This window comes from Lepidochelys olivacea (assembly GCF_965140295.1).
Source record: "Lepidochelys olivacea isolate rLepOli2 genome assembly, chromosome: 3".
Classification (NCBI taxonomy): domain Eukaryota; kingdom Metazoa; phylum Chordata; order Testudines; family Cheloniidae; genus Lepidochelys; species Lepidochelys olivacea.
In genome coordinates, this window is record NC_140413.1 from 176,074,953 (window position 1) to 176,101,683 (window position 26,731).

Genomic DNA, 26,731 nt, shown 5'->3' on the forward strand with positions numbered 1-26,731 from the left:
CCCACACTACAAGAAGGATGTGGAAAAATTGAAAAGCGTCCAGCTGAGGGCAACAAAAATGATTAGGGGACTGGAACACATGACTTATGAGAAGAGGCTGAGGAAACTGGGATTGTTTAGTCTGGGGAAAAGAAGAATGAGGGGGGATTTGATAGCTGCTTTCAACTACCTGAAAGTGGATTCCAAAGAGGATGGATCTAGAGTGTTCGCAGTGGTAGCAGATGACAGAACAAGGAGTAATAGACTCAAGTTGCAGTGGGGGAGGTTTAGGTTGGATATTAGGAAAAACTTTTTCACTAGGAGGGTGGTGAAGCACTGGAATGCGTTACCTAGGGAGGCGGTGGAATCTCCTTCCTTTGAAGTTTTTAAGATCAGGCTTGTCAAAGCCCTGGCTGGGATGATTTAGTTGGGGTTGGCCCTGCTTTGAGCAGGGGGTTGGACTAGATGACCTCCTGAGGTCTCTTCCAACCCTGATATTGTATGATTCTATTGGGCAGCTGGCATGCAGTGAACACTGCTTTATATGCTGACCGTTATCTTTTCACTGTTTCCTTGTACTCCCCATCTGTTTATTGTATCCATCTGTTGTCTCTTGTATTATACTTAGGTTGTAAGCTTCCCGGGGCACAGACTATCTTTTTCTGTCTTTTGTACAGTGCCTCGTGCTGTGGCATCCCAGTCAATGACTGGGGAGGTCTCTGTGTTCCTGCAATACAAATAATAAATCACTGATAAAATCCAGTGTTGTTTGCCGTGCTGGAGAAGAACTCTGTGGAGCGCAAAAGCTTGTTTCTTTCACCAGCAGAAGGTGGTCCAGTAATAGATATTACTTCACCCATTTTGTCTCTGTAATGATAAAATCCACACTTGAACCCTAAACACATTTCTTTTCCCTCAGATCTGTTGTGTATGCGGGGGGGGACGGGGACGACTGAACTTGCATTTGCGGAAATGAGATTCAGTGGGCATTTGAAAAAAAGACATTGCTTCATTGGTGTGCCTACCATTGTGAACCTTGCTGCTTCCCCTGAGAGCTGCAGTGAATCAATGCCCTAGACCAGGGGAAGCAAACAATAATTGTGTGAGGGTTTGGGTGGATGTGAAAGGATGAGATATTTCCAAGCAAAATAGGACGGGGTCGGGGACAAGGGACTTTCTAAACTTCCTCTGTAGCAATGTCATATATTTTTTTCTTTGCTGTCATATTTATTTTGTTTTGGCTCAGCTGCGATCCCACAGAAGAGAGCTTGATCAGTAAATACTGTAAAGTAATCCTCTGTTATTCTAAAGTGATGGGGGCCGATGTTTGTTTGTATGTTAACTAGAACACAGAAAGATTCAATTACCTAAACATTTACTGCATGTTAATTTCCCATTTCAAGGGAATTCATCTGGTCGAGTACAGAATTCTGATTGTACAGAAATGTAATAATTTTATATTACTCAGAACATTGAGTTCAAATAAATTGTTGAACATAAATTATTTCTGGCACCCAGCGCACAGTTTGTGAACTGATAGGATAGTATCTTTTGTAAATTTTCCATTCTGATGATTACAGTGCAGTACAAAGTTTCTTGCTGTGCTATTAAACTAGAACCAACTGTTGTCACTGGCTGACCTCTGTTTATAAGTACGTGGGAACATTATTGAAACACTTCACATAATAGAGAAGAGCTATTTCTCTGCTAGTGAATATCTTTACTTTGGCAAAGATCTCATTCAGTTAGCTCTTTTGAATGAAGTGCAGGATTTCCCCTCCACCCGCAAACTCTCTTAAAGTACAAATGAAGAACCAGCTCCTTTGCCACTTAGTCATGCAAGTAGATGTTACTGACATGAGTGGTCCTGTGGAATCAGTGATCTACTGTAGTGAATAAAGGTTGCAGAATCAGATCCTAAAATAAGAGCAGAGACTGAATACGCTTCTTCTCTCCCTACCCACCGCGCCCCACCATGTTATATAAAATTGCTGAAATGCCGTACATTATGTGCCATTATGTTGGCATGGTCAAATAATAATCCTACAGTCTTCTGTTTGGTAAAGAGTGATTTTGGAATTCCCCTTATCAAGGCATTGAGAATCAACTAGCCTAGATTAGGGCTTCTCAGTGCTACAGTAATATAAATAATAATAGAAGTAGGAAAGAGCAAATAACATAAGGGTGGGTGTTCTACACAGGAGCACTGTGGCACAGGGCTATAAGTGCATGTTGATTTAATGCATGGGGGCAATGATTTCCCCATAGAAGGTGCAAGATTGGTAGCTTCAATGAATAGCAGCCCCATGGTGATGGGTTGTAGAAGCCTGAATGCTTCACTTAATGTTCCCTGAGCTTCCTTTGATGACTACTCTTGAGAAGGAAGGCAGGTAAAGGGAACAACTGTCCTGATTCCCCCTCTCCTTCCGAGGCACAGGGAACATAAAAAACAACAAAGAAAATGTGGTGGAAAGTGTTTCTGGAGCAGACAGCAGAAGAAATGAAGTTTATGTACAGTATGTGTGCGCACTGGTGTTAATGGGATTAATTCTCCAAGGTATGTATGCAACCTGGATGTGTATATTTTAATTTTTTTAACCACATTTTTGTGAGTTATTAATTACTGTTTTCTTGGCAAGTAAACGAGCATTAGTGTCAGGCTTATGTTAACCAGATGAATAACTTATTTACAATACGTTAAATTAACTGTGTGAACCAATTTTCAAATGTTGGTTTATGCATTTTTCTTCTTTACATAGCTTGTGTGATTGCCCCATGGGAAGATGCTTACCCTTCCACCCAAGCTACAAACCCTTTCCAAGAAGTGACTCGGTGGAAGAGGAACAAACAGGAGAGATATTAATGGTTCTACCCTCTTCATTATCTTCCCTGAGTGGTTCTGTTTTAGCCTCTTACCTTCTTCCCCTAGTAACACCAGGACCTTTCAGGATCTGGTGGGCAGAATGGTTGGATTTTTGAACACACCCTTAGCATGAATTATTCAACATGCTGGAGTTAAGGGATAGGGAGAAGATTGTGGTACCTGGAAATGGAAGGCTTCTGGATCCAGTTCAGGAGCTGTGGAACCACCTGAAATCTGTTCCATCTGTGTCTAGAAAGCTAGAATCCCTGTATGATGGCCTGGCCTAGCAGAGAAGAGCAATGGACTGGAAGTCAGACAGGAGTTCTCTTCTAGTTCTGCCGCTGACCTGCTGGGTGACATTAGACAGGTCATTTTAATCCCTCTGTGCCTCAGTTTCCCCAAGTGTACAATCAATGTAATGATACTCCAGGCCTTTCTGTAAAGCATTTTGAGATCTATGGGTAAAAGGAATCTGTATGAGCTAAGTATTATTCTTAATCAAGACCCCAATGCAGGATGGAGCATTAAATATGTGTTTATATTGTGTCAAATATTCAGAAGCTAGTGAATTACTTGTACTTTCAGAAAATATCTGCACATGAAATTGTCTGCACATCTGCATGTATTTGTATGCTGAAAAGGCTGATTGTGTGTGCCCATAGCCATGGTGCTTCCATATATCAGATTTCCACACACAAAGTAGCTTTTTCACATATAAATGCAGATACCCGTACCGGTGTCAGTGTTTAGACTGAGTCGGTTTACCTGTAAGAATTATGTTTATATGCATAAATACTATATATGCAGTGGTGGTGTAGCTGTGTCGGTCCCAGGATATTAGAGAGACAAGATGGGTACTGTCTTTTATTGGACCAACTCAAATGTTTGTCTCTCTCACCAACAGAAGTTGTTCAAATAAAAGATATTACCTCATCCACCGTGTCTTTCTAAATACTGTATAGTCATGTAGAGTAAATAATATAACTTTAATTTAGGTACAATAATTAAAAAGGTGAGTAGCTTTATTTGGAAGCCTGGCTTTCCTTTGGGAACCTTGCAGATCATTGTGCAAGAGGAATAAGTTTGTCTTCATGTCTAAAATCTGACACATTTCAATGAATCTGACCCTACATGTAACTTGCATGTGAAAAGCCCGAGTGGTCATCTTTCCAGGTAGCTAACAACAAAGGATTTATGAGAGCAGATTAAATTTGGTTGATTTTGTTCTGTCTTTGATTATAAGCTGATTTAGAAACAATTGTGCTGTTCTAACTGAGGGCCGGTGTTCATATTTTTCCTGTAGAAATCAAAATAAATAACTATTAGTTGCTGCCAAAACACTGTAACATTTTCTTCATGATGACACTGGTATAAGGGTAAGTTTGATATAAGGGGAGCTTGGGGGCTGATATATTTTTCTGCCATGTGCATCAGGCCGTTGAATGAGAGATCTTTACATTTATCTCACCCAGACTGTTCTACTTTCCAAACAGTTCTGAAAGAAAATAAGGAGAGCAAAGAATTTCACAAAAAGCCGTTCCCACGGCTTATCTGTCTTGAAATGAACTATTAGAGAGATGGCCTGAAAAGCTTACCCTACTTGCTTTGCCTTCTGAAGTGACTGGAAATATAAAATGGGCAATTTCTGCACAGCATCCAGGTTATGACTGGATATAAATGGGGAGAAGGGCACAAAGAGATGTGACAGAATCCTGCCCCTGTGGGAAGCACATTACTTTATAGGGGGCAGGCAAGAGGTGCCATCTGAGAGACGGACCTTCTGTGAGCTACCATGGGGGATGCAGCTCTGCACCACCCCAACTTAGTGCAGAGTCTAAAAACGTTTAAAACATTGGCCAGAATATTTGGCTGTCATAGACTGTTTGTCTGCAGGCTAATGTATTATTCTGGAATGGTGGATTTTCCAAAGGTTTTTATTTCAGTTTGCTCCAAAAAGTTTAAAGGAGAACATGCAGAGGGGGTTAAGCTGATGACCATGGCAATCAGCTTGCTGCTGCTCTGAATCTGCATTGCATGTCCAGGCCTAACTAATTCAGTTTGTTGCAGTATTAAGCACTTAATCCTAATCTAAAACCCAATAATTCTGTGGGATGGAAGAATCTCCATTAAACTCCAGGGGCTTTGGATCATGGGATTAGATATTTATGGTGATGGGTGCTATAGAAAACTCTTAAAATAGGTAGTAAATCTAATCTCCAACAATGATCAGGAAGAACTGTAACAAAAATATGTTTAATAAAAATCAGAGTAACTATCTGACAATCAAAATGATGGCCACAATATTTTGCAACTTTGTGAAATCTTGGCCCTGCTGAAGTAAACATGAGTTTTGCCATTAACTTCAATAGGGTTAGGATGTTAAATTCTGTCTTTATTAACTAATGTAAAAAAATAAATACCTAGAAAATCATGACTGCTGTGGAGAAAGTAAATAAGGAAGTCTTATTTACTCCTTCTCATAACACAAGAACTAGGGGTCACCAAATGAAATTAATAGGCATCGGTTTTAAAACAAACAAAAGCAAGTATTTTTTCACACAATGCACAGTCAACCTGTGGAACTCCTTGCCAGAGGATGTTGTGAAGGCTAAGACTAGAACAGGGTTCAAAAAAGAACAAGATAAGTTAATGGAGGATAGGTCCATCAATGGCTACTAGGCAAGATGGGCAGGAATGGTGTCCCTAGCCTCTGTTTGCCAGAAGCTGGGAATGGGCAACAGGGGATGGATCACTTGATGATGATTACCTGTTCTGTTTGTTCCCTCTGGGGCATTGGCCACTGTTGGAAGACAGGATATTGGGCTAGATGGACCTTTGGTTTGATCCAGTATGGCTGTTCTTATGTTGAAAATGCCCAGGGTCCAGGCTGACACAGGGAATGTATTTATAATTCCCTGTGCTAGCTTGAATGACTCTAAACCAGTATCACTGACTTTAAATTCTTTTAAAACACACTAATTTATTGTGAAACACATTTCTGTTTGCCCTTTTGCAAACCTCGTGTGCGCTCTAATTCAATGTATGGTAGTGCAGTTAAGTACAAAGTAGTAATTTTACACAGATCCTTGTAAGCAAAAGCACTTTTAATGCAGTATACAAATACAAAGTATCTGTAATTTACATAGACTGCAGGAAAAACTTCATGAAAGAGCTTTAACCTTTGTCAGCTATTTTGATTTATTATACAGGTGTTAATTCCAAATTCATGGTGTACAACAATTTAAAATGCATATTCCAGGGTGTTACATTATTATTGATGTCATCTGTGGCAGAATAATTAAACCAAGTTACCTTCTTGCTGTCTCAGATAGCTGTCCAGGTAGAACTTAACATTCCATAACACTCACTGGTTATGATAGACTGTAATTTCCAAAAGTCTGTGACTTAGTGCAGAGCATATAACAGCTCCCCCATTAGCTGACAGTGTCACTTGAACACCAGCAGCATCTGGTTCATTGGAATGCACTTTGGGTTACTTTAGGGACATGAAAGACAGAATAAAACAGATTCTATTCTAATTCTAAAAACAACTTGATACATAACAGGAAGCCAGCAGTAAAACCCCCAGAGAAAAAGTAATATACGAAGCCTGCTTTGTGCAAGTTAAAATTGGAGCACAAGCATCCTGCTCAAGTTAAAACCCTAGTCAGAGGCTTCATTTTATATTTCAGTCTAGGCCACAAACACAAAGCATTAGACTAATCTAATATAGAGGTTATAAGAAGCTCTGTACAAGCTCTGAAAGCATTAGTTTGAAAACCTAACTTGAATCCATGATATAGCCTTTCTTGACCAGATCAGAGCTTGTTGTTTCCCATTAGTTAGCTAGAGTGTGAGGGTGAAGTTAGGTAACTGCTTTGGCAACTCTTAGCCCTCAGCACTCCACAATCCACCTAAGCACATAGTAGGATTGTACAGGTGTCACTCAGCACTACCAGTTGCTATTCCTGCCATAACCTGCCTGGACCATTGCTGACTGGGTTCATAGTATGGGCTGAATATGGGCCAGGGCCAGTAATATAAAGTGGGTGGATGGTGGGGGAAAAAGAAGCACGGCATTAATGCTGTTTTCCCTTCTGATTTCTAGGTAAAAGTTTGTATCCAGTCAGGCTGGCCCACCCACAAACTATTTTTATTTCATTTTTTTTTTCAGCAGTGACTTTTAATAGTGGTTTTCCTGGAACAGCCTGGAAACCTAACATGCACTATTTAGACACACACCAAGTACAGCATGAACAACATTGTTCTGCCTACTCCCCTCAAATATCCTTCAATACACTTTGGAGGGATCATCACAAGGAATGAGGGGCCATCTTGGTCTGCATGTCTGTTCATTTACTACTGAGGCCACCAGCAAAGATTGTGCTTATCCACTAGGCCTTGAAATCTTTCAATAATGATTTCAGTAAAGTTGCTTTCAAATGGTGATAATCATAGTAGTAATAATTTATGAATAACACCCTGCACTCATATATGGTAATACTTTTCACCTCAGACTGCCAAGCAATAGAGTCCTTTATTTTAAACAGGAATCACTACACCCTCTGCTGAAATGCAGCCAATTCTTGGAAGGAAAGTGGCAGCTGTTTAACAGCACACATTGAAAAAAGGAGTAAACAGTGAGGTGGCAAAATTTGCAGATGATACAAAATTTCTCAAAATAGTTAAGTCCCAAGCAGACTACGAAGAGCTACAAAAGGATCTCACAAAACTGGGTGACTGGGCAACAAAATGGCAGATGAAATTCAGTGTTGATAAATGCAAAATAATGCACATTGGAAAACATAATCCCAACTATACATATAAAATGATGGGGTCTAAATTAGCTGTTACCACTCAAGAAAGAGATCTTGGAGTCATTGTGGATAGTTCTCTGAAAAGATCCAGTCAATGTGTAATGGCAGTTCAAAAAGCAAACAGAATGTTAGGAATCATTAAGAAAGGGATAAATAATAAGACAGAAAATATCATATTGCCTCTGTATAAATCCATGGTAGGCCCACATCTTGAATACTGCATGCAGATGTGGTCGCCCCACCTCAAAAAAGAAATACTGGAATTGGAAAAGGTACAGAAAAGAGCAACAAAAATGATTACTACTTCTCATAACACAAGAACTAGGGGTCACCAAATGAAATTAATAGGCAGCAGGTTTAAAACAAACAAAAGCAAGTATTTTTTCACACAACGCACAGTCAACCTGTGGAACTCCTTGCCAGAGGATGTTGTGAAGGCCAAGACTATAACAGGGTTCAAAAAAGAACTAGCTAAGTTCATGGAGGATAGGTCCATCACTGGCTATTAGCCAGGATGGGCCGGGATGGTGTCCCTAGACTCTGTTTGTCAGAAGCTGGGAATGAATGACAGGGGCTGGATCGCTTGATGATTACATATTCTGGGGCACCTGGCATTGGCAAATGTCGGAAGACGGGATACTGGGCTAGATGGACCTTTGGTCTGATTTGGTCTGGGGCCGGTTTTGTTCAATATCTTCATAAATGATCTGGAGGATGGTGTGGATTGCACTCTCAGCAAATTTGCAGATGATACTAAACTGGGAGGAGTGGTAGATACGCTGGAGGGGAGGGATAGGATACAGAAGGACCTAGATAAATTGGAGGATTGGGCCAAAAGAAATCTGATGAGGTTCAATAAGGATAAGTGCAGGGTCCTGCACTTAGGATGGAAGAATCCAATGCACCGCTACAGACTAGGGACCGAATGGCTAGGCAGCAGTTCTGCGGAAAAGGACCTAGGGGTGACAGTGGACGAGAAGCTGGATATGAGTCAGCAGTGTGCCCTTGTTGCCAAGAAGGCCAATGGCATTTTGGGATGTATAAGTAGGGGCATAGCGAGCAGATCGAGGGACGTGATCATTCCCCTCTATTCGACATTGGTGAGGCCTCATCTGGAGTACTATGTCCAGTTTTGGGCCCCACACTACAAGAAGGATGTGGATAAATTGGAGAGAGTCCAGCGAAGGGCAACAAAAATGATTAGGGGTCTAGAACACATGAGTTATGAGGAGAGGCTGAGGGAGCTGGGATTGTTTAGCCTGCAGAAGAGAAGAATGAGGGGGGATTTGATAGCTGCTTTCAACTACCTGAAAGGGGGTTCCAAAGAGGATGGCTCTAGACTGTTCTCAATGGTAGCAGATGACAGAACGAGGAGTAATGGTCTCAAGTTGCAGTGGGGGAGGTTTAGATTGGATATTAGGAAAACCTTTTTCACTAAGAGGGTGGTGAAACACTGGAATGCGTTACCTAGGGAGGTGGTAGAATCTCCTTCCTTAGAGGTTTTTAAGGTCAGGCTTGACAAAGCCCTGGCTGGGATGATTTAACTGGGAATTGGTCCTGCTTCGAGCAGGGGGTTGGACTAGATGACCTTCTGGGGTCCCTTCCAACCCTGATACTCTATGATTCTATGATCCAGTATAGCGGTTCTTATGTTCTTATACAGCAGTTTAGGACAGTAAGTGAAGAAGAATACTCTTATCTTCTTCAAATGTCAGCTACAGCTGACCTGTTTGGGTTTCATATTTGGAAAGTATCTTGCTACCAACTGGGCCATCTAGTCCCCAAAACGTTTGTAAAATGTTCGATAAAAATGAAATTGAGCAGTATTTTTTTTCGGAACTTTTGTCCTCCATCTCAGTAGTGTCTAACCACCTCAGAAGTATAATGGATATTATACTTGCATTAGCCCTGTGATGTAAGGAAGGATTATTATCCCCATTTTACAGATGGGGAATTGTGGCACAGATAAAGTAAGTGACTCTCCCAGAGTTACAAACAGCTTATCAGATCACCCGACTTTCATGTCCATTGTCTAACCACAAGACCATCCTTCCTCTAGAAAGCAAAGGGCTAAAGGCTATTAGAAACTGATAACCAGGGAGAGAGGAATGAAACTGAGTATTATGTGTATAACAATGGTAGTTCCAACCAACCTGAAGGAAATTAAAGCAGCTGGATTGTCAGAAATATTTTTGTTACATTTGTTACCTCTTGTTTGTATAGATTTCCATTTGTACATTATAGCTACTGATAACACCTCTGATTCAAACTCTGAGAGTGAGAACAGATTTTATAAAATGCACACTGAAAATACTCCAGACTTACAGTTCTTGAAATGTTTAACATTGTGAGCTCTCACCATCTCCCATCATTTCTGGGCGTTCATCCCAAGGAACATGAGACTACTGTGGAAGTCATTTCTTCTAGTCATTCACAGAAGCAATTTTGTAAACACCATGGAAAAATTATTCTTCTGTCTTAATTTTTTATTTAAAAAAAGCCATAATTGGCCTTAAAATAGACACTGAAAAATAGGAAACAATAATCACTATAAACATAACCCCCTTTTTACATATCACAGTCTCTTGTCAAAGGATTATGTTTGAGTAAACTTGAAAGGGCATAAAATTAATATGAGGTTTTATTTCTCTATTTCTCCACATCTCTCGTCTTCCATACACTTGTTCATTTGGCAGATGACACTTTCCAAGATTGGGGTTGGGGGAGATGTTTGAATCTAGGATTCTGGTTCATTAAGGCTCTTGTTTAGTTTTGTGTACTAAGTCCAGTGTATCTGTGCAATTTCAATCAGAAGCAGGAAATGTTTATTCAAGTTCTAATGGGTGGGACGGTTGCTGCAGTTTTAGGTAATTTTAAACAAACTGTTTGAGCATCCTGTTTAAATAGAGTTAAGTAACCACAGTTTTGTGCTAGTTGGGAAAGAGTTTCATACACTCATGATTTGAATAAAATATCATCTTACACAGCATACCAAAGATATGATATATTTATCTGGCTTCCTGTGTATTTTGACTTTTATATTGATAACAAGCTTAGTACTTTTATAGCACAAAACACTGTCATTTAACAGAAGGTATAATTCACGTCTGAGCTATTTTTGTGTGTTAAATTTACTCTTAATCAGCACACATTCTTAATTTTTCTAGTGTGGTTTTGAAATATTTTTCAGTAGTGTCTGGAAAAATGTGATTCAGATGTAACTTTCAGATGCTGTTTCTTAGAAAAGTCTACTGAGACCGTGAACTTAGTTTAAGGACTTAGTGAAAATCAGGAAGAATTTATTCACACCCATTTGTATGAGAAACATAAAAGAAGGAAAAAATGGCACTTGGAGAATGCTGATAAGTCTTATCAACTGTGAATTCTATTTGAGAAGTATATGTTTGATGCCTTTCCTATTTCTGTGCTTTGAGCGGTTGCAGGGATAGATCCTAGAGTCTAAGGCTTGTAATGAAAAGAGTGCTTGCCTGGCATATAGCATGGATACACGTCTTGGATATGAAACTGGGAAACAGATTGGATGATTTATTTCTGCTTTGTTTCATTTCAGTTAATTGGGCTGTGTTCAACTCCATGTGGGGTCACACAGCTCCTAAGGTTCACTTGGGGAAAGGTTTGTGCTCTTGAGCTTGCCAGTAATAATTGTACTTATCCTTGTGCTCTACCAATACATTTTCATTACACTGTGATCTCATTAAATGTTAAGTGAAAAACAAACAAAGCATCGGGTGAATTAAGGGCTCATATAATGATAATATATTCTTAAAAGTGGTAGGCAGTGATCATTTCTTAGTGGTAAACAATACAGCAAAAGCTGTAATTCCCAGTCTCAACTTTTGTTTGGGATGTACATGAAAGTCTGTTCCCCAACGATGGTATCTTTCCACATATAAACAACTAATAGGTTATAGAGAATCATGTATCAACCCAAAACTGATTGGCAAGAATATCTAGGAGGAGGTTCTTGGTCATCAATCACACCTCCTCAAAGATGACCTAGGATGACCCAGTTATGTCCTCCAGGATTATGGCTATTTATTTCTGGAGGCGACCACAGTTTTCCCAACAGAAAAGAAGGCATGGTCTATGCCTCAAAGAACTTAGTCTAAAGAGAGACAGACAGAGAGGGCAGAAAGAACGAAAGAACGAGAGTAGCATATACACAGCTAGGCTAACAAAAATGTCAAAAACTAATGTGGGTGTATATATCTGTAGAGAGGAGGCAGTGATGGGAATCAAGACAGGAGATAATGAGGGCTTGGATACAAGCTTTTGCTGTGGAGATAAAAAATAAAGGATAGATCTTAGAAATATTGAGGAGGACGAAGAGGCAGGATTTGAGCACAGCTTAAATGAGTGGGATAAGAGAGGCTGAATCAAATATAACCTCAGTTGACAGGCTTTAGTGGCCGAGAGGAAGGTTGTGGAGCTGAGGGTGACAAAGGAAAAGGATAATTGAGAAGGAAGTTAAGGAGTTTGGTTTTGCCAGCATTAATCTTAAGGTGACAGTGAGACAGCCAGGAGGCTATATCGGTGAGGTAGGCCGAGATGGGGGTTGAAGACAAGTCAGGACAGGCAGATTTGCAAGTTATAACAAGATATATAGTTGAAACCAAAGACGGGAAAGGTTAGTACCATGGAAATTCAGATTAAAATTGAAAGCTTTTGTTATTGTCTTCCAGACTGTTTAACCCAAATCCTCTTTGCCCTGAAACACTCTTACCCACGGTCTCTGTTTTAGGTTGTTTTCATTTATTATTTTAAGTGTTTTCATTCCTCCATAACTTCTTAGAATTCATGGGAGAGAAGGTTAGACTAAGGGAGAAACAAAAACCTTTTAAAAAATCTTTACTTCAGAAAACATATTTGCTTATTTTATAGTCCTTTGCTTTTTTGGTTTTGCATCACAGATGCCAAGAGGGGATTAATCTATAATAGCTTGTTTGTGATTTTTCCTTTTATTTCAGTTTATGTAATTAAGGAGTTCCCAGGACTGTTTCACATGTTTTTTGTTCATCAAAACATACTTCTCAAATGTTATGGATATGGAATCCAAAAAATAATCCAAACCGGTTTTGGAACAAAATTGATAAATGCAACCAAATCTAATACTTAGCTGCTCTAGGTACTTGGTTGTCAATACTGTACAATACTTTGTTCTGTCCACTTTGTACCCTCCTCATTTTAATGTCTGAATAAATCCTGAACACACATCTAATGAATGACATGTTCTCAGGTGTACCTCAGTTTCTGTACTGGGAAGTGTATGATGAGGGCGAAATCCTGGTTGTATTTAAGTCCATTGGAATTTTGCCATTATCTTCAATAGGCCCAGAATCTCATCCTGAGTGTGTGTGTGTGTGTAATTGTTGTACCAATAAAATAAAAACCAGCAGGATCTTATTAAAGGGAAAAAGGCAAAATACCACATTTATTGTGAATACAGAAAGAATCATAGTAAGCAGTTAGTTATAGCTATAACATTCCATTCAATCTCATATTTATTCACACATTCATTCATACAAACACACACACACACACATACACACCCACACACACAGGTTCTGCAAGGTTGTTATCATAGTTACCAGCCTTAGAGTTGCTCATGCCAAGCCACTGGCCAGGTGGCCTGGACATGAGGAGGGAGCAGGGCCTTGTCAGATGCTCATCTGATGCTCCTGGAAGTTGGTTTGCAGAATCAGACCCCAAAGTTCTCACTTTTTAGAGTCTATTTTTATAGGAATTTCTTCCTATGCCAGTCTATGGGAATTGCTTCATCATGCTGTTGCTGAATCCCCTGGGGGACTAACTTGAAGGGGAAAGGAGTCCAGGAGAGCTGGCTGTATTTCAAGGAATCCCTGTTGAGGTTACAGGGACAAACCATCCCGATGAGTCGAAAGAATAGTAAATATGGCAGGCAACCAGCTTGGCTTAATGGTGAAATCCTAGCGGATCTTAAACATAAAAAAGAAGCTTACAAGAAGTGGAAGGTTGGACATATGACCAGGGAAGAGTATAAAAATATTGCTCGGGCATGTAGGAATGTTATCAGGAGGGCCAAATCGCACCTGGAGCTGCAGCTAGCCAGAGATGTCAAGAGTAACAAGAAGGGTTTCTTCAGGTATGTTGGCAACAAGAAGAAAGCCAAGGAATGTGTGGGCCCCTTACTGAATGAGGGAGGCAACCTAGTGACAGAGGATGTGGAAAAAGCTAATGTACTCAATGCTTTTTTTGCCTCTGTTTTCACTAACAAGGTCAGCTCCCAGACTGCTGCGCTGGGCATCACAAAATGCGGAAGAGATGGCCAGCCCTCTGTGGAGATAGAGGCGGTTAGGGACTATTTAGAAAAGCTGGACGTGCACAAGTCCATGGGGCCGGACGAGTTGCATCCGAGAGTGCTGAAGGAATTGGCGGCTGTGATTGCAGAGCCACTGGCCATTATCTTTGAAAACTCGTGGCGAACCGGGGAAGTCCCGGATGACTGGAAAAAGGCTAATGTAGTGCCAATCTTTAAAAAAGGGAAGAAGGAAGATCCTGGGAACTACAGGCCAGTCAGCCTCACCTCAGTCCCTGGAAAAATCATGGAGCAGGTCCTCAAAGAATCAATCCTGAAGCACTTGCATGAGAGGAAAGTGATCAGGAACAGCCAGCATGGATTCACCAAGGGAAGGTCATGCCTGACAAATCTAATCGCCTTTTATGATGAGATTACTGGTTCTGTGGATGAAGGGAAAGCAGTGGATGTATTGTTTCTTGACTTTAGCAAAGCTTTTGACACGGTCTCCCATAGTATTCTTGTCAGCAAGTTAAGGAAGTATGGGCTGGATGAATGCACTATAAGGTGGGTAGAAAGCTGGCTAAATTGTCGGGCTCAACGGGTAGTGATCAATGGCTCCATGTCTAGTTGGCAGCCGGTATCAAGTGGAGTGCCCCAAGGGTCGGTCCTGGGGCCGGTTTTATTCAATATCTTCATAAATGATCTGGAGGATGGTGTGGATTGCACTCTCAGCAAATTTGCGGATGATACTAAACTGGGAGGAGTGGTAGATACGCTGGAGGGGAGGAATAGGATACAGAAGGACCTAGATAAATTGGAAGATTGGGCCAAAAGGAATCTGATGAGGTTCAATAAGGATAAGTGCAGGGTCCTGCACTTAGGACGGAAGAACCCAATGCACAGCTACAGACTAGGGACCGAATGGCTAGGCAGCAGTTCTGCGGAAAAGGACCTAGGGGTGACAGTGGACGAGAAGCTGGATATGAGTCAGCAGTGTGCCCTTGTTGCCAAGAAGGCCAATGGCATTTTGGGATGTATAAGTAGGGGCATAGCGAGCAGATCGAGGGACGTGATCGTTCCCCTCTATTCGACATTGGTGAGGCCTCATCTGGAGTACTGTGTCCAGTTTTGGGCCCCACACTTCAAGAAGGATGTGGATAAATTGGAGAGAGTCCAGCGAAGGGCAACAAAAATGATTAGGGGACTGGAACACATGAGTTATGAGGAGAGGCTGAGGGAGCTGGGATTGTTTAACCTGCAGAAGAGAAGAATGAGGGGGGATTTGATAGCTGCTTTCAACTACCTGAAAGGGGGTTCCAAAGAGGATGGCTCTAGACTGTTCTCAATGGTAGCAGATGACAGAACGAGGAGTAATGGTCTCAAGTTGCAGTGGGGGAGGTTTAGATTGGATATTAGGAAAAACTTTTTCACTAAAAGGGTGGTGAAACACTGGAATGCGTTACCTAGGGAGGTGGTAGAATCTCCTTCCTTAGAGGTTTTTAAGGTCAGGCTTGACAAAGCCCTGGCTGGGATGATTTAACTGGGAATTGGTCCTGCTTTGAGCAGGGGGTTGGACTAGATGACCTTCTGGGGTCCCTTCCAACCCTGATATTCTATGATTCTATGATTCTATGAATCAATCAGCAGATAGCACATTCCTGACGGCTCCAAGATGTTATCTTGTTCTTTGGTTCTCCCATTCTTGAGGCTGTTGGGTGGATTCCAGTCTGCCCTCTGGGTGGGGTCCTCTGGTTATTTCCACTTGACGCCTTCTTCAGCCGATGGACACTGGATTCTTAGGCTGGCACCTCCCTGATCATTCAGTTATTATCCACACCAAGCATCCATCCACATCCATCCTCTATCTCTATTTTAATCACAATGGTTAATACAACAAAAGGGTGGGGAGTCTCTGGGTGCTGTTTCTGTTGTTAGAGTATTGCTTTGAGTCTCTCTCTCTGTGAATTGCTTTGAGAACAGACTCTGTCTTAGAATGTACTAACACAATTAGCAGCTTGCAAGTTTCACACATAGAGGGAGAGAAACAGTACCAAAAACCAAGAGACCTCTTCATTAGTAATACCCTGGAATTTAAACTCTGGGGAACCAAACTCATTTGTGATTTTAATACAGAACTTCTTTAATATGATCCAACATAATCCCCCTTTTGACACTAAGATTTATAATCGTCAGTGTCACTTTCTATGTAGCCTATTCAAGAGAAAGTACTGTGAGGCAATTTGAGTTTGAGATTCCAATTCATGCCACATACATGATCCTAGTGATGTATCTTTACTACAAGGTTCTGGGGCAACAGGCAAGGTGAGGCACACCCACTTTTGAGGAGTCCATTTGGTACAACCTCTAGTGTCCAATAGCTTCCCTCCCTCCCCAGCCCACTGGCTCAAGGTCCAGGGTAGCCAAAAGGATCCCATGTGTAATATGGGGAGTGGGTTAACCTTCAATACCTTTGCCTCCAGGGACTGTTGGTGTGCAATTTTGACAACAATTTCTCCCATTAACAAGTCTGGTTTACAATAGTGGAAACATATTGCATCCATTCATATTGATAAGTGTCAAACAATGATCTCTTTCTTTTTTAACAAACGCATCAAACCCTTAATATTTCCCAATATGACCCAGAACATTTTGTGTTCCAAAGTAGCTAGTGCAAGTATCTGCATTTCAGTGCATCCCATAGCTATGGCTGTGTAGTTTCCTATTTCTAATATTTTTTTTTCTTATGGATAAGCCATGTGGTAGTATTAAGCCATTACTAAAGATTCCATTGGCCTTTTAGGTTACCCAGACCAATTTGGACCAAGTCTACATTGGCATGTACTTGTTTTTGTATCAGGCTGTCCTGTAGCTGGGACAGAAAGCTTAATTTATTTTTAAGTTCCTGCAGGTCTTCAGTATTTTTTTTAAAACACACAACAGTGCTAGCAACAACACAAAACACAAGACAAAACATAGAACACAGAACACAATTTCTATTGTGACAGTAGATTCATGGTATTGGGTTGCTTTTCAGCTGGCAGCTTTTCCTGATTTTCTGAAAGACAAAAAAACATGTTTCTACCCCTTTTGGGGTGGCAGATTATTGCTTAAAATATTTCTTTTACAAATACCCTTGCTGATTGCAGGCAAAACAGAGAAATTGCCCCCATATTTTCCTGTTTTTGTTCTATAGGCAGGCCAGGTTTCAAAGGCTTTTATCTTTTAAGGGTTATGGGGAAATTATCCCACTGTTTAGTCATTAAATCCCTGAGTTTTCCTTCTTATACAGCAGACCAAGTTTATAATGTTTTTCCTGCTGTGTTAAGCTTTAAGTTTTATTTACAGGTAATAACTGAGAAGCATCATTACCATACGACCTTAAAGGATTTTTCCAAAAATCATACACACTATACGTTGTTACAGGGATACTTATTATCATTAAATTTATTAAAATTATCTTGTTATCCCATGCCTTTTATTTAGACAATTTGTTTGCTGACCAGGTATGTCCTTTATCTGCAGCTCCTTTGTGCTGCTAGTTCTTTCCTTCCTTTATCATTTAGGTAATTTGCATTTTCACAGAAACTTCCTGCTTTTGGATTTAAAGCCATCAGCAGCTCAGAGACTCTATCTTAAAAGGGACACAATCAACTTTCACCAGAGTTTTGATTACTTTTAACTTCTGCTTCCAAAACACACAGCAATCTGAAAAAGAAAACCCAACCTATTGTGGCTCCCTTTGGAGCCCTAATAGCATTTTAATTAAGTAGCATGGTATGTTTGCATTTCTTTTGCCCCTTCTACAATATACCCTGCACATGTTCTGGGGCAAATGCACATTTCTTCCATAGTTTAACTTCTATAACATTATCCAGATCCATTTTTACATAAGGTGTCACTATTTCTTTTTTTGCTTACAGAGTTTTCATGTACCTTTATCAAAGTGACAGTCTGATTACTCAGAGCCATTTTAAGACTCAGTGTTTCTAACATTGCTTCTTTTTGTTTTGTGCACCTCACCCCTGCTGTTGCTTCAGAGAGGCACTGTCTTTTTTTAATTTTTTTTTTACTACAACTCTCATCTGCTATTTTGTTACAAAAACAAAAACAAAAAACAAACAAAAAGAATCCAAATTTTTTTTTTTATATTCTCCTGATTTTGACTGCCCTGCTGCAGCCACAACTTAAAAACATTTTAAATTTTGTAAAGCATTGAGTTACCTTTTAAGGGTTAAATGCCAAATCCCAAAGCCAAACAACACTAATTACCTGTGTCTAGCAAAAAGGTCGGTCAGTTTTGCAACTTTGAATTAAAGAGTCAAATGGATTTTTAGTGGCATTATTTAAAACAAAAACAAAACTAACTGGTCCTTAGAACTTTACATATTTACACACACACAGATACATACATACACGTTTTCTTTTCCTTAACATCCCTTCCACACTGCTCTGTTTTTTACATCTTACATTCCCTTTATACATTTGAGGCAGTTAAGTTCCAATAGAACCCTCTTATGTTCTTTTAGCAAATTTGACTAAATTGTCCAGTCAAATGATTTTAATCAGATAGTTTATTTTTGCCTGGCTAATTTACAGACATTCCTTTGGAAAAGGGCCCATTTTTCTTTCAGAATGGCTGCAAAGAAACCAAGAATGCTCTAACACTTTTCCTTTTTAACATTTTCGGTTAAAAGTTGTTTGGGTGAAATACAAAGTTTAACTGCTTAATTCCCTCCAGCCTCTGCAGAGTTAACTTTTTTTTTTTTTTTACTCTCTTTTCTCTTTGTAATTATGCCTGGGGGTGCCGTACATAGGACCTTCTCCCCCTTTACCTGCCTCCCTCCAGCCTCTGCAGAGTTAACTTTTTCACTCTTTTTGTATTCCTGGAGTGCCTCTTTCACTATTTTCATCTGGCTTTGGGTATTTGTAGCCAGCACCTTCCAATTGTCTGCTCCCTTTTCCGTTTGTGCCTTTTCCTCTTTACATGAAGACAAGCGGAGGGAAGAATCCTTACATGCCTCCCACAACAACCAAATTGCTGCTGCATCTCTTTTGGCAGCACTAGAAGGTTTGTATATGAGGATATACTGAGCCAATCTATCCTCTAGGTCTGAAATAGTGCAGACATCAGCTAGGGCTTGTTTAGTCCAAGGACTGTGCCCACATTTTTGAAGGATTTGTTTAAAAGGTGTAATTTCTTTAACAAAAGGTGAGGTTGGAGTTCCTTCTGACTCCATTCCTCCCTCTGGTACTGGCTTACCCTGTTTTCTTTTAAACATCTTAACATGGATATTTCAATCTCTTTGTCACTGCTGGTATTACTTAGCAAGTGACACAGCCTAGATTCTGAAATCATAGCTTAATCTATGCGTTTTTCCCCTGCTACCTTCCCGGAGGTCAGCAGGTCCCCTGCTACCTTCCCAGAGGCCAGCAGGTCCAGTTAACCTATTTCTCCCTGCTACCTTCTCGGAGGCCAGCAGGTCTGGTTAACCTATTTCTCCCTGCTACCTTCTCGGAGGCCAGCAGGTCCGGTTAACCTGTTCTTCCCTGCTACCTTCTCGGAGGCCAGCAGGTCCCCTGCTACCTTCCCGGAGGCCAGCAGGTCTAGTTTAATCTGTTTTCCCTGCTACCTTCTCGGAGGCCAGCAGGTCCCCTGCTACCTTCTCGGAGGCCAGCAGGTCTGGTTTAATCTGTTTTTCCTGCTACCTTCTCGGAGGCCAGCAGGTCCCCTGCTACCTTCTCGGAGGCCAGCAGGTCTGGTTTAATCTGTTTTTCTGCTACCTTCTCGGAGGCCAGCAGGTCCCCTGCTACCTTCTCGGAGGCCAGCAGGTCTGGTTTAATCTGTTTTTCCTGCTACCTTCTCGGAGGCCAGCAGGTCTGGTTTAACCTAATAGAAATGCCTAGCTCACTAGAGCTGGCGGTGTGCACACCAATATTTACAATAACTGAGGTTTTTTACCAATATTCCCCCTTTCGCAATTCTCCACCAAAATGTTGTACCAATAAAATAAAAACCAGCAGGATCTTATTAAAGGGAAAAAGGCAAAATACCACATTTATTGTGAATACAGAAAGAATCATAGTAAGCAGTTAGTTATAGCTATAACATTCCATTCAATCTCATATTTATTCACACATTCATTCATACAAACACACACACACACACATACACATACACACCCACACACACAGGTTCTGCAAGGTTGTTATCATAGTTACCAGCCTTAGAGTTGCTCATGCCAAGCCACTGGCCAGGTGGCCTGGACATGAGGAGGGAGCAGGGCCTTGTCAGATGCTCATCTGATGCTCCTGGAAGTTGGTTTGCAGAATCAGACCCCAAAGTTCTCACTTTTTAGAGTCTATTTTTATAGGAATTTCTTCCTATGCCAGTCTATGGGAATTGCTTCATCATGCTGTTGCTGAATCAATCAGCAGATAGCACATTCCTGACGGCTCCAAGATGTTATCTTGTTCTTTGGTTCTCCCATTCTTGAGGCTGTTGGGTGGATTCCAGTCTGCCCTCCGGATGGGGTCCTCTGGTTATTTCCACTTGACGCCTTCTTCAGCCGATGGACACTGGATTCTTAGGCTGGCACCTCCCTGATCATTCAGTTATTATCCACACCAAGCATCCATCCACATCCATCCTCTATCTCTATTTTAATCACAATGGTTAATACAACAAAAGGGTGGGGAGTCTCTGGGTGCTGTTTCTGTTGTTAGAGTATTGCTTTGAGTCTCTCTCTCTGTGAATTGCTTTGAGAACAGACTCTGTCTTAGAATGTACTAACACAATTAGCAGCTTGCAAGTTTCATACATAGAGGGAGAGAAACAGTACCAAAAACCAAGAGACCTCTTAATTAGTAATACCCTGGAATTTAAACTCTGGGGAACCAAACTCATTTGTGATTTTCATACAGAACTTCTTTAATATGATCCAACATAATGGGAGAAAAATAGGAGATAACAGAAGAATACATATGTTCTTTGTGTTAGGAACCCAAATTGTGGGTGCAAAAAGTTTAATAACAATACATTTTTTTCTCAGCTGGTACTGTAGTGATGGGAACCAGAAAAATACCTAGGTAAAAGATTTCTCAAACAGAGTTTGATATAGATGCCAACACATGTGCTCCTATTTTAGTCTAGATTTATGCCCATTCCAGATTGAGCAGATCCTTTCTCTGGAGCATAGGAAATGAAAAGCCAAATAATAGTTTAGAAAAGCCGGGTGTCATAAAAATACAAAAAGAAAAGGAGTACTTGTGGCACCTTAGAGACTAACAAATTTATTAGAGCATAAGCTTTGCTCTAATAAATTGGTTAGTCTCTAAGGGCCACAAGTACTCCTTTTCTTTTTGTGAATACAGACTAACACAGGTGCTACTCTGAAACCTATAAAAATACAAGAGTCCTATTTTCTCCAGGATGATGCTCTCTGTGCCAGTGTTGCAGTATTGACACGATGCATCTTATTATAATGGATTATACAAATTGACATTATACTAAAATAAAAAATCCTCACCTGAATTCTTAACATAAGGAAAACATGATTTTCAAAGACATTTCTGGCTGCCAATTCCAATAAAACTGGCTGTAATACACACCTGGGAAAACTAGGTAGGTTATTTGAAATGTAAATGTATGTAGTAGGAGAGTGTAACCTACAAGAGCATTTTGTAGGCACTTAATGCCATGTCAAGCAAATACCACGGTAGGATAAATTTATCCACAGTGCTGTTAAACCAGCAAATCCAAAACCCAATCTGAACACTTGCCTGGAGAGATGAGCAATCTGTTTGTAGGGCATAACATTGGTCAATACACAAGGTGTCTGATACCCTTTCACATAATGGAAAAAGTACATTTAAGTGTGTATAATATAATCCATGTGAGGCTGCCTTCCATCTGAAAGAATGAAGGGAGATGTGTGACTTAGTACCTTGCCATTCCTGGGATCGGAGTTGTTGCTGAATCCCCTGTGTTCAAACTGAGCACAACACATCTGGCTCCACAATCCAGATTAAATTCTAGATTGGTCAAATCAGGAAAACCTTGTAAAGGATCCTAAACCAAAACCACAGAAATCACATTTTGACCTCAACAGTATGTGATGCTTAGAATTGCCACAGATAGGTGTTTGAGGACTCCAAGCAGAATATGGGCTCTATTTGGACCAAACATGCAAGTACTATGATTGCATCTACAGAAGTCATTAATTGGGGTAGTGATGTTGAAGTGATTCCCTATGCACCCAACTGGAGTTACAGAGTTAGTCTCTGTGTAGATGAAAGATTAAAGATATCATCCAAGAACTGGGAGCTCATCTTAAGTAACATACAGAAAATATTAATAGGTCTGTGTAGGAAGGAGGGTTCTGCTGAGATTTCTGCATAAGATTTGTTGGGCATCCTCTCTGCTCAAATCAGAGTCAAGAAAGTTGAGCATTTTTGAAAATAGACTGGGATTACAAAAATTCTAGAAGGTACTTCTGTTCATGTAAGGTAGGAGTATCCAAAGGTCATTAAATTTTAGCCTGCAATAAAATCAAGGTCAAGGGGGCAGTATGGGCAGTTTAGGAGATAAATATACAGTCTCCACTCCAGTAGTATCTCCCCACTGAAGAAAGAAACCATAAGCACTGTAATTACGTGTCTTCAACTGCTTCCCTTATCTTCATCCCACAAGGAAATTACTCCAGAGTTCTTTCACTCACAGTGCTGAGTAGTGTGGAATAGGTGACTTGGCAGTCTCATGACATAGAAAGACTGTTCCTGCAGGATTCTCTATAGCATAGCAAGGACAATCGACAGCATTTTGTGCATTTGATGTCTCTGAGTCCTTTTGTTCTTCTGGTGTAGACGCATCAGTGGGTTGCATTTTTGGGATTCAGCCAGCATGTCATAGTTAGGTAGCAAATGCTGACCCCTTCCTCCCACTGCCTGATTGTCTTGCTGTGCAGTCATGCCCAGACTCTACCAACTTGGCAGAACATAAAATGCTACAGTGAAAAGGTGATCACTAAAGTAAGAGGTTGGGAGGAATTACTTTAGCCAACTGAATGACACAGACTTTGACCTCTCATCCCTATCATATTTGTAATGTTTTCCCATGTCCTCTCCAAATGGGAAGGTGTAAAACACAGTAATGCTGGGAATTGGTTGTACCTCTCCCATGCAAATCTTCAGAGGCATTCTGCCTGCAGAGCATACAGGTATGCACTACACCTCTTGGAATAAAGATTGGGAATGTTCTGAAAAGAGGTGCTTGCATCTCCTCTTTGGAAGTATAATGTATCCTTGCCCCACATCTCTGCAATCTCTCAGTCGACAGTGTTGCTAAGTCTTGTGATTTTTATTGAGAGTCTCGCAATATTTGTTGCTTTTTTAAATGCTCCAGTTTCTGGAGTCATGGGATTATATGAGCATTTCACCGCTTTTTTTTCTTTTTCTTTTTGTTATTTTAAAGCAAAGTTCTATTCTTCATCATTGCAGAAAAAAGTTGAGAAATGTGACCTGAGGATCAGAATAAAAAAGAACCTCACATGTATTATTTTGTTTGGCACAAATATCATGAGGGTTTAAATCTGATGATTTTTGGAGACCTGTCTCATGATTTTTGAACACTTTGGATTGGCAATATTGAGTCAGTCTGGCAGGTGGCAAGACTATAGCCTATACCATTCCCTTTGGAGTGTCTGTTACTTCTGGCAGCAGTAAGGCTATTGTTTCCCCAGTCTTTCCTTTCAGGAAAGGACTGTGATGGTGGCTGTCGGGTACCAGTCACTGTCAGGTCTAGGCTTGATATTTAGATCATCTACATACATCACTCAGGGCTGTGAAAAATGTCATGCCCTGTGTGACATAGTTAGATCGATGTAAGTCCCAGTATAGTCATGGCCAGGTTGATGGAAGAATTCTTCCATTGACCTAGCTACTGCCTGTCAGAGAGGTGGATTAACTACAGCAGTGGAAAAACCCCTCAGTTGATCTACGACGTCTATACAGTACAGTGCTACAGTGGCACAGCTGTAGCACTATAGCTGTGCCACTGTAGCAGCTGTAGTGTAGACATGTCCTCAGAGACAGGATGATGGATAGGATGGACCTCGGGTCTGATCCATTGTGGCAATTCCTATGTTCTGATGTGTACAGTGGGGGTGCTTGCATTTTCTTCCTCTACATCCTCCACTTGTGACCTTTACTAGGCTAAGCAAATGTTTCAAGCCCCCCTTCAGGAAAGCATCCACATTCAGGACAGCACTTAAGCACGTGCTTAATTTAAGTCAGTGGTGTTTAAGTGCTTTACTGAATTTGGGCCTCAGTTAGGGCAGAGTAAAGACAGTCAACTTATATGAGTTCTGAGACCAACTACATTAGATAATATTAGTCCATTAAAAAGTATTAATCTGTAAAATATGTGATCTGTTTTAGACATTGTGCATAGAAAGACGTATTTTAATAATAAAGAATCTGAAAATAGGGTTCCAAGCAAAAGGCAAAAGCGCAAGGTGGGGAGGAGTAAGGCTAATGATATAATTAGGCAAAATGCTAAGGATGGGCAATAAACCTTTAGAGAAAATGGGACAGTGATGATAAAAATGTATATACCATATTCTTTGCCTATGCTTGATCTGCATTCACATGCAAATGCATCATTCACATTTGGTTTCTCAGTGTTGCCAATTGCTGCTATTTTATATTGTGACTCTTATAGTACTTGGTGTTTTTCTGAAAGCCCCAGCTCCCAAAGTCACGTCATTGTGTGAGAATGGCAGCTGGCACTGAAAAATGAAGAGGGTTTCTATCCCTCATTGCTATGGAGAAAAGTATGAAAAAATGAACCCTGAAGATTCAAAAACCAGAAGACAATTAAAAAGAACCCCAAATAGATTTTTTTAAAAAATATGATTATATTTAAGCCAATCTTATGATTTTTGAGAAAGCCTGACTCATGATTTTTCACTGCTTTCTCATGGCAATACTGGTTTCCATATAAAAAATTATTAATAATATGTAGTGTGAAGTCATAATTTGGAAGAAAAGGCATTTTATAGACCCAGTAGCTGATAAATATGTAAGGATAGGGAGCCAGGTGCACAGGCAATCTGCAAAATCGTCCTGCCCTTCAGCAGCTGACAGAATCGACATTGTGTTGTAATATTTATTTTAAATGTTTTTTTAAAGAGCATGTAAATATTTCTTTAAAAATAAAAAGCTGATTGTACTATTTTAAAAATCCTTATTACTTTTTAATCACATTTTAATTCTCTTCCTTTTCTCTTTCGTTCGCTCTTTCTTGAATCAGTCTTCCCTGGGGTTTATTGTTTTTTGGTTGTCAGCTTTCCCCAGTTCAGAATTGTAGCGTTTGTTCTTCAGTTTCTTGACGCAAATCCTGCTGTCGCCTAATGTGTAGTTTAAAGCAGCCCTTTGTGTGGCTGAAAGAAATTAGCTAAATAGCACTGTTTTAATTAATTTCAGGACCGCCTCTTTTTCGTCATGGAATATGTAAATGGTGGAGATCTAATGTTTCAAATTCAGCGCTCACGCAAATTTGACGAGCCTCGATCCCGCTTCTATGCTGCAGAGGTCACATCAGCACTCATGTTTCTTCACCAACATGGCGTCATCTACAGGTACTCTTTTGATTAAGAATGAAGTATTCTTGAGAGCTGGGGGTGAATTTGGCTGTAAACCTCTGTCTCTTAGCAACTAGATTTAGATTAGTTGTTTGTTCCAATTTGCTTACATAGAACTTTTTTTGGCAGTTTATCATTCAGAATGTTAACATTTGAATAGTCTCTGCAGCAGTCGCCAGCTGTGTGTGCCAGTTTTGTATTATAGTACAAATAAAGCTTTTTGAAAAGCTTGGCACATTCTGACCTAGGGGTGAACTTTTTGCAGATCAGCGCAATCTCTTCACTTTCCTCTCTGTGCCATAGATTTCCTCTCGCTTTCGAACTCCCTGCCACTTCCTGAGTTTGTTTGTCCTACTTGTCTCCAGTCTGATAGAATCAGGATAGTAGTTTGCAATGGCCTTTCTTTTTAACTGTTAGGATGAAGTCTCAATCCCTAACAGGAAGTGGCTCTTTGCAGACAATTTGGATTTGCTTGTTACTGCCCAAAGTTCCCATCTGAACAAAAACTAAACTAAATCACTACCCTTCCAGTTTAAAATAAAACAAACCAAACCAATTTATGAACATTTTTGTTGTGCTATGGAGAATGCATTTAAGAATAAATATTTATTATTAGAAATGAGGAACCACTTGGGAAATTTTCACCCTGTTATCCATATGTTTATTAAGTCCTTTATCTTGTCGTTTCACCCTTCCTCTCTTTTTAAATTATTTTTGGCAGCCTGTCACCACTTGCGATAAATCTTGCCTGCCTGAAGCAAGCAGCATAGCTGTAGGTTTTGGGATGTGGGTCTTTTAAACCTTATTGAAATCTCTAAGTCTGTTGCAGGCCATAGATATATATTAGAGTTTCTGATATTCCTACTCCCAATCTCAAATTTTCGATATGACTTATTTTAGGGGACCTACATTTTTTATGTGAAAAAAGTCTATCTGAGGACATGGAATTTAAAAAATTGATGAACTCATATTTAAAGATGCTGCGTTAGAGCTTCTTGGAAAATGGACTCAGAGAGAGCTAGAGATGGCCAACCCTAGGACTGGTCAACATTTTTCTGTCAAAAAACTGTTTTTTTATAGAAAAGTGGGGTTTTGACTTAATGAACATTTTCACAGAAAAGTGTCTGCTTTCCAT

General features: G+C 40.3%; 1 protein-coding gene across 4 annotated transcripts in view; it reads left to right on the forward strand.

Annotated features, from left to right (window-relative positions):
* Positions 1-26,731, forward strand: part of PRKCE (protein kinase C epsilon) — a 532,143-nt gene that overhangs the window by 396,942 nt on the left and 108,470 nt on the right. For all 4 annotated transcript variants that reach the window (XM_084622252.1, XM_084622253.1, XM_084622254.1 and 1 more), the window contains one exon: positions 25,439-25,593. In XM_084622252.1, the coding sequence (XP_084478378.1) occupies positions 25,439-25,593 (155 nt within the window). The remainder of the gene's footprint in view (positions 1-25,438; positions 25,594-26,731) is intronic.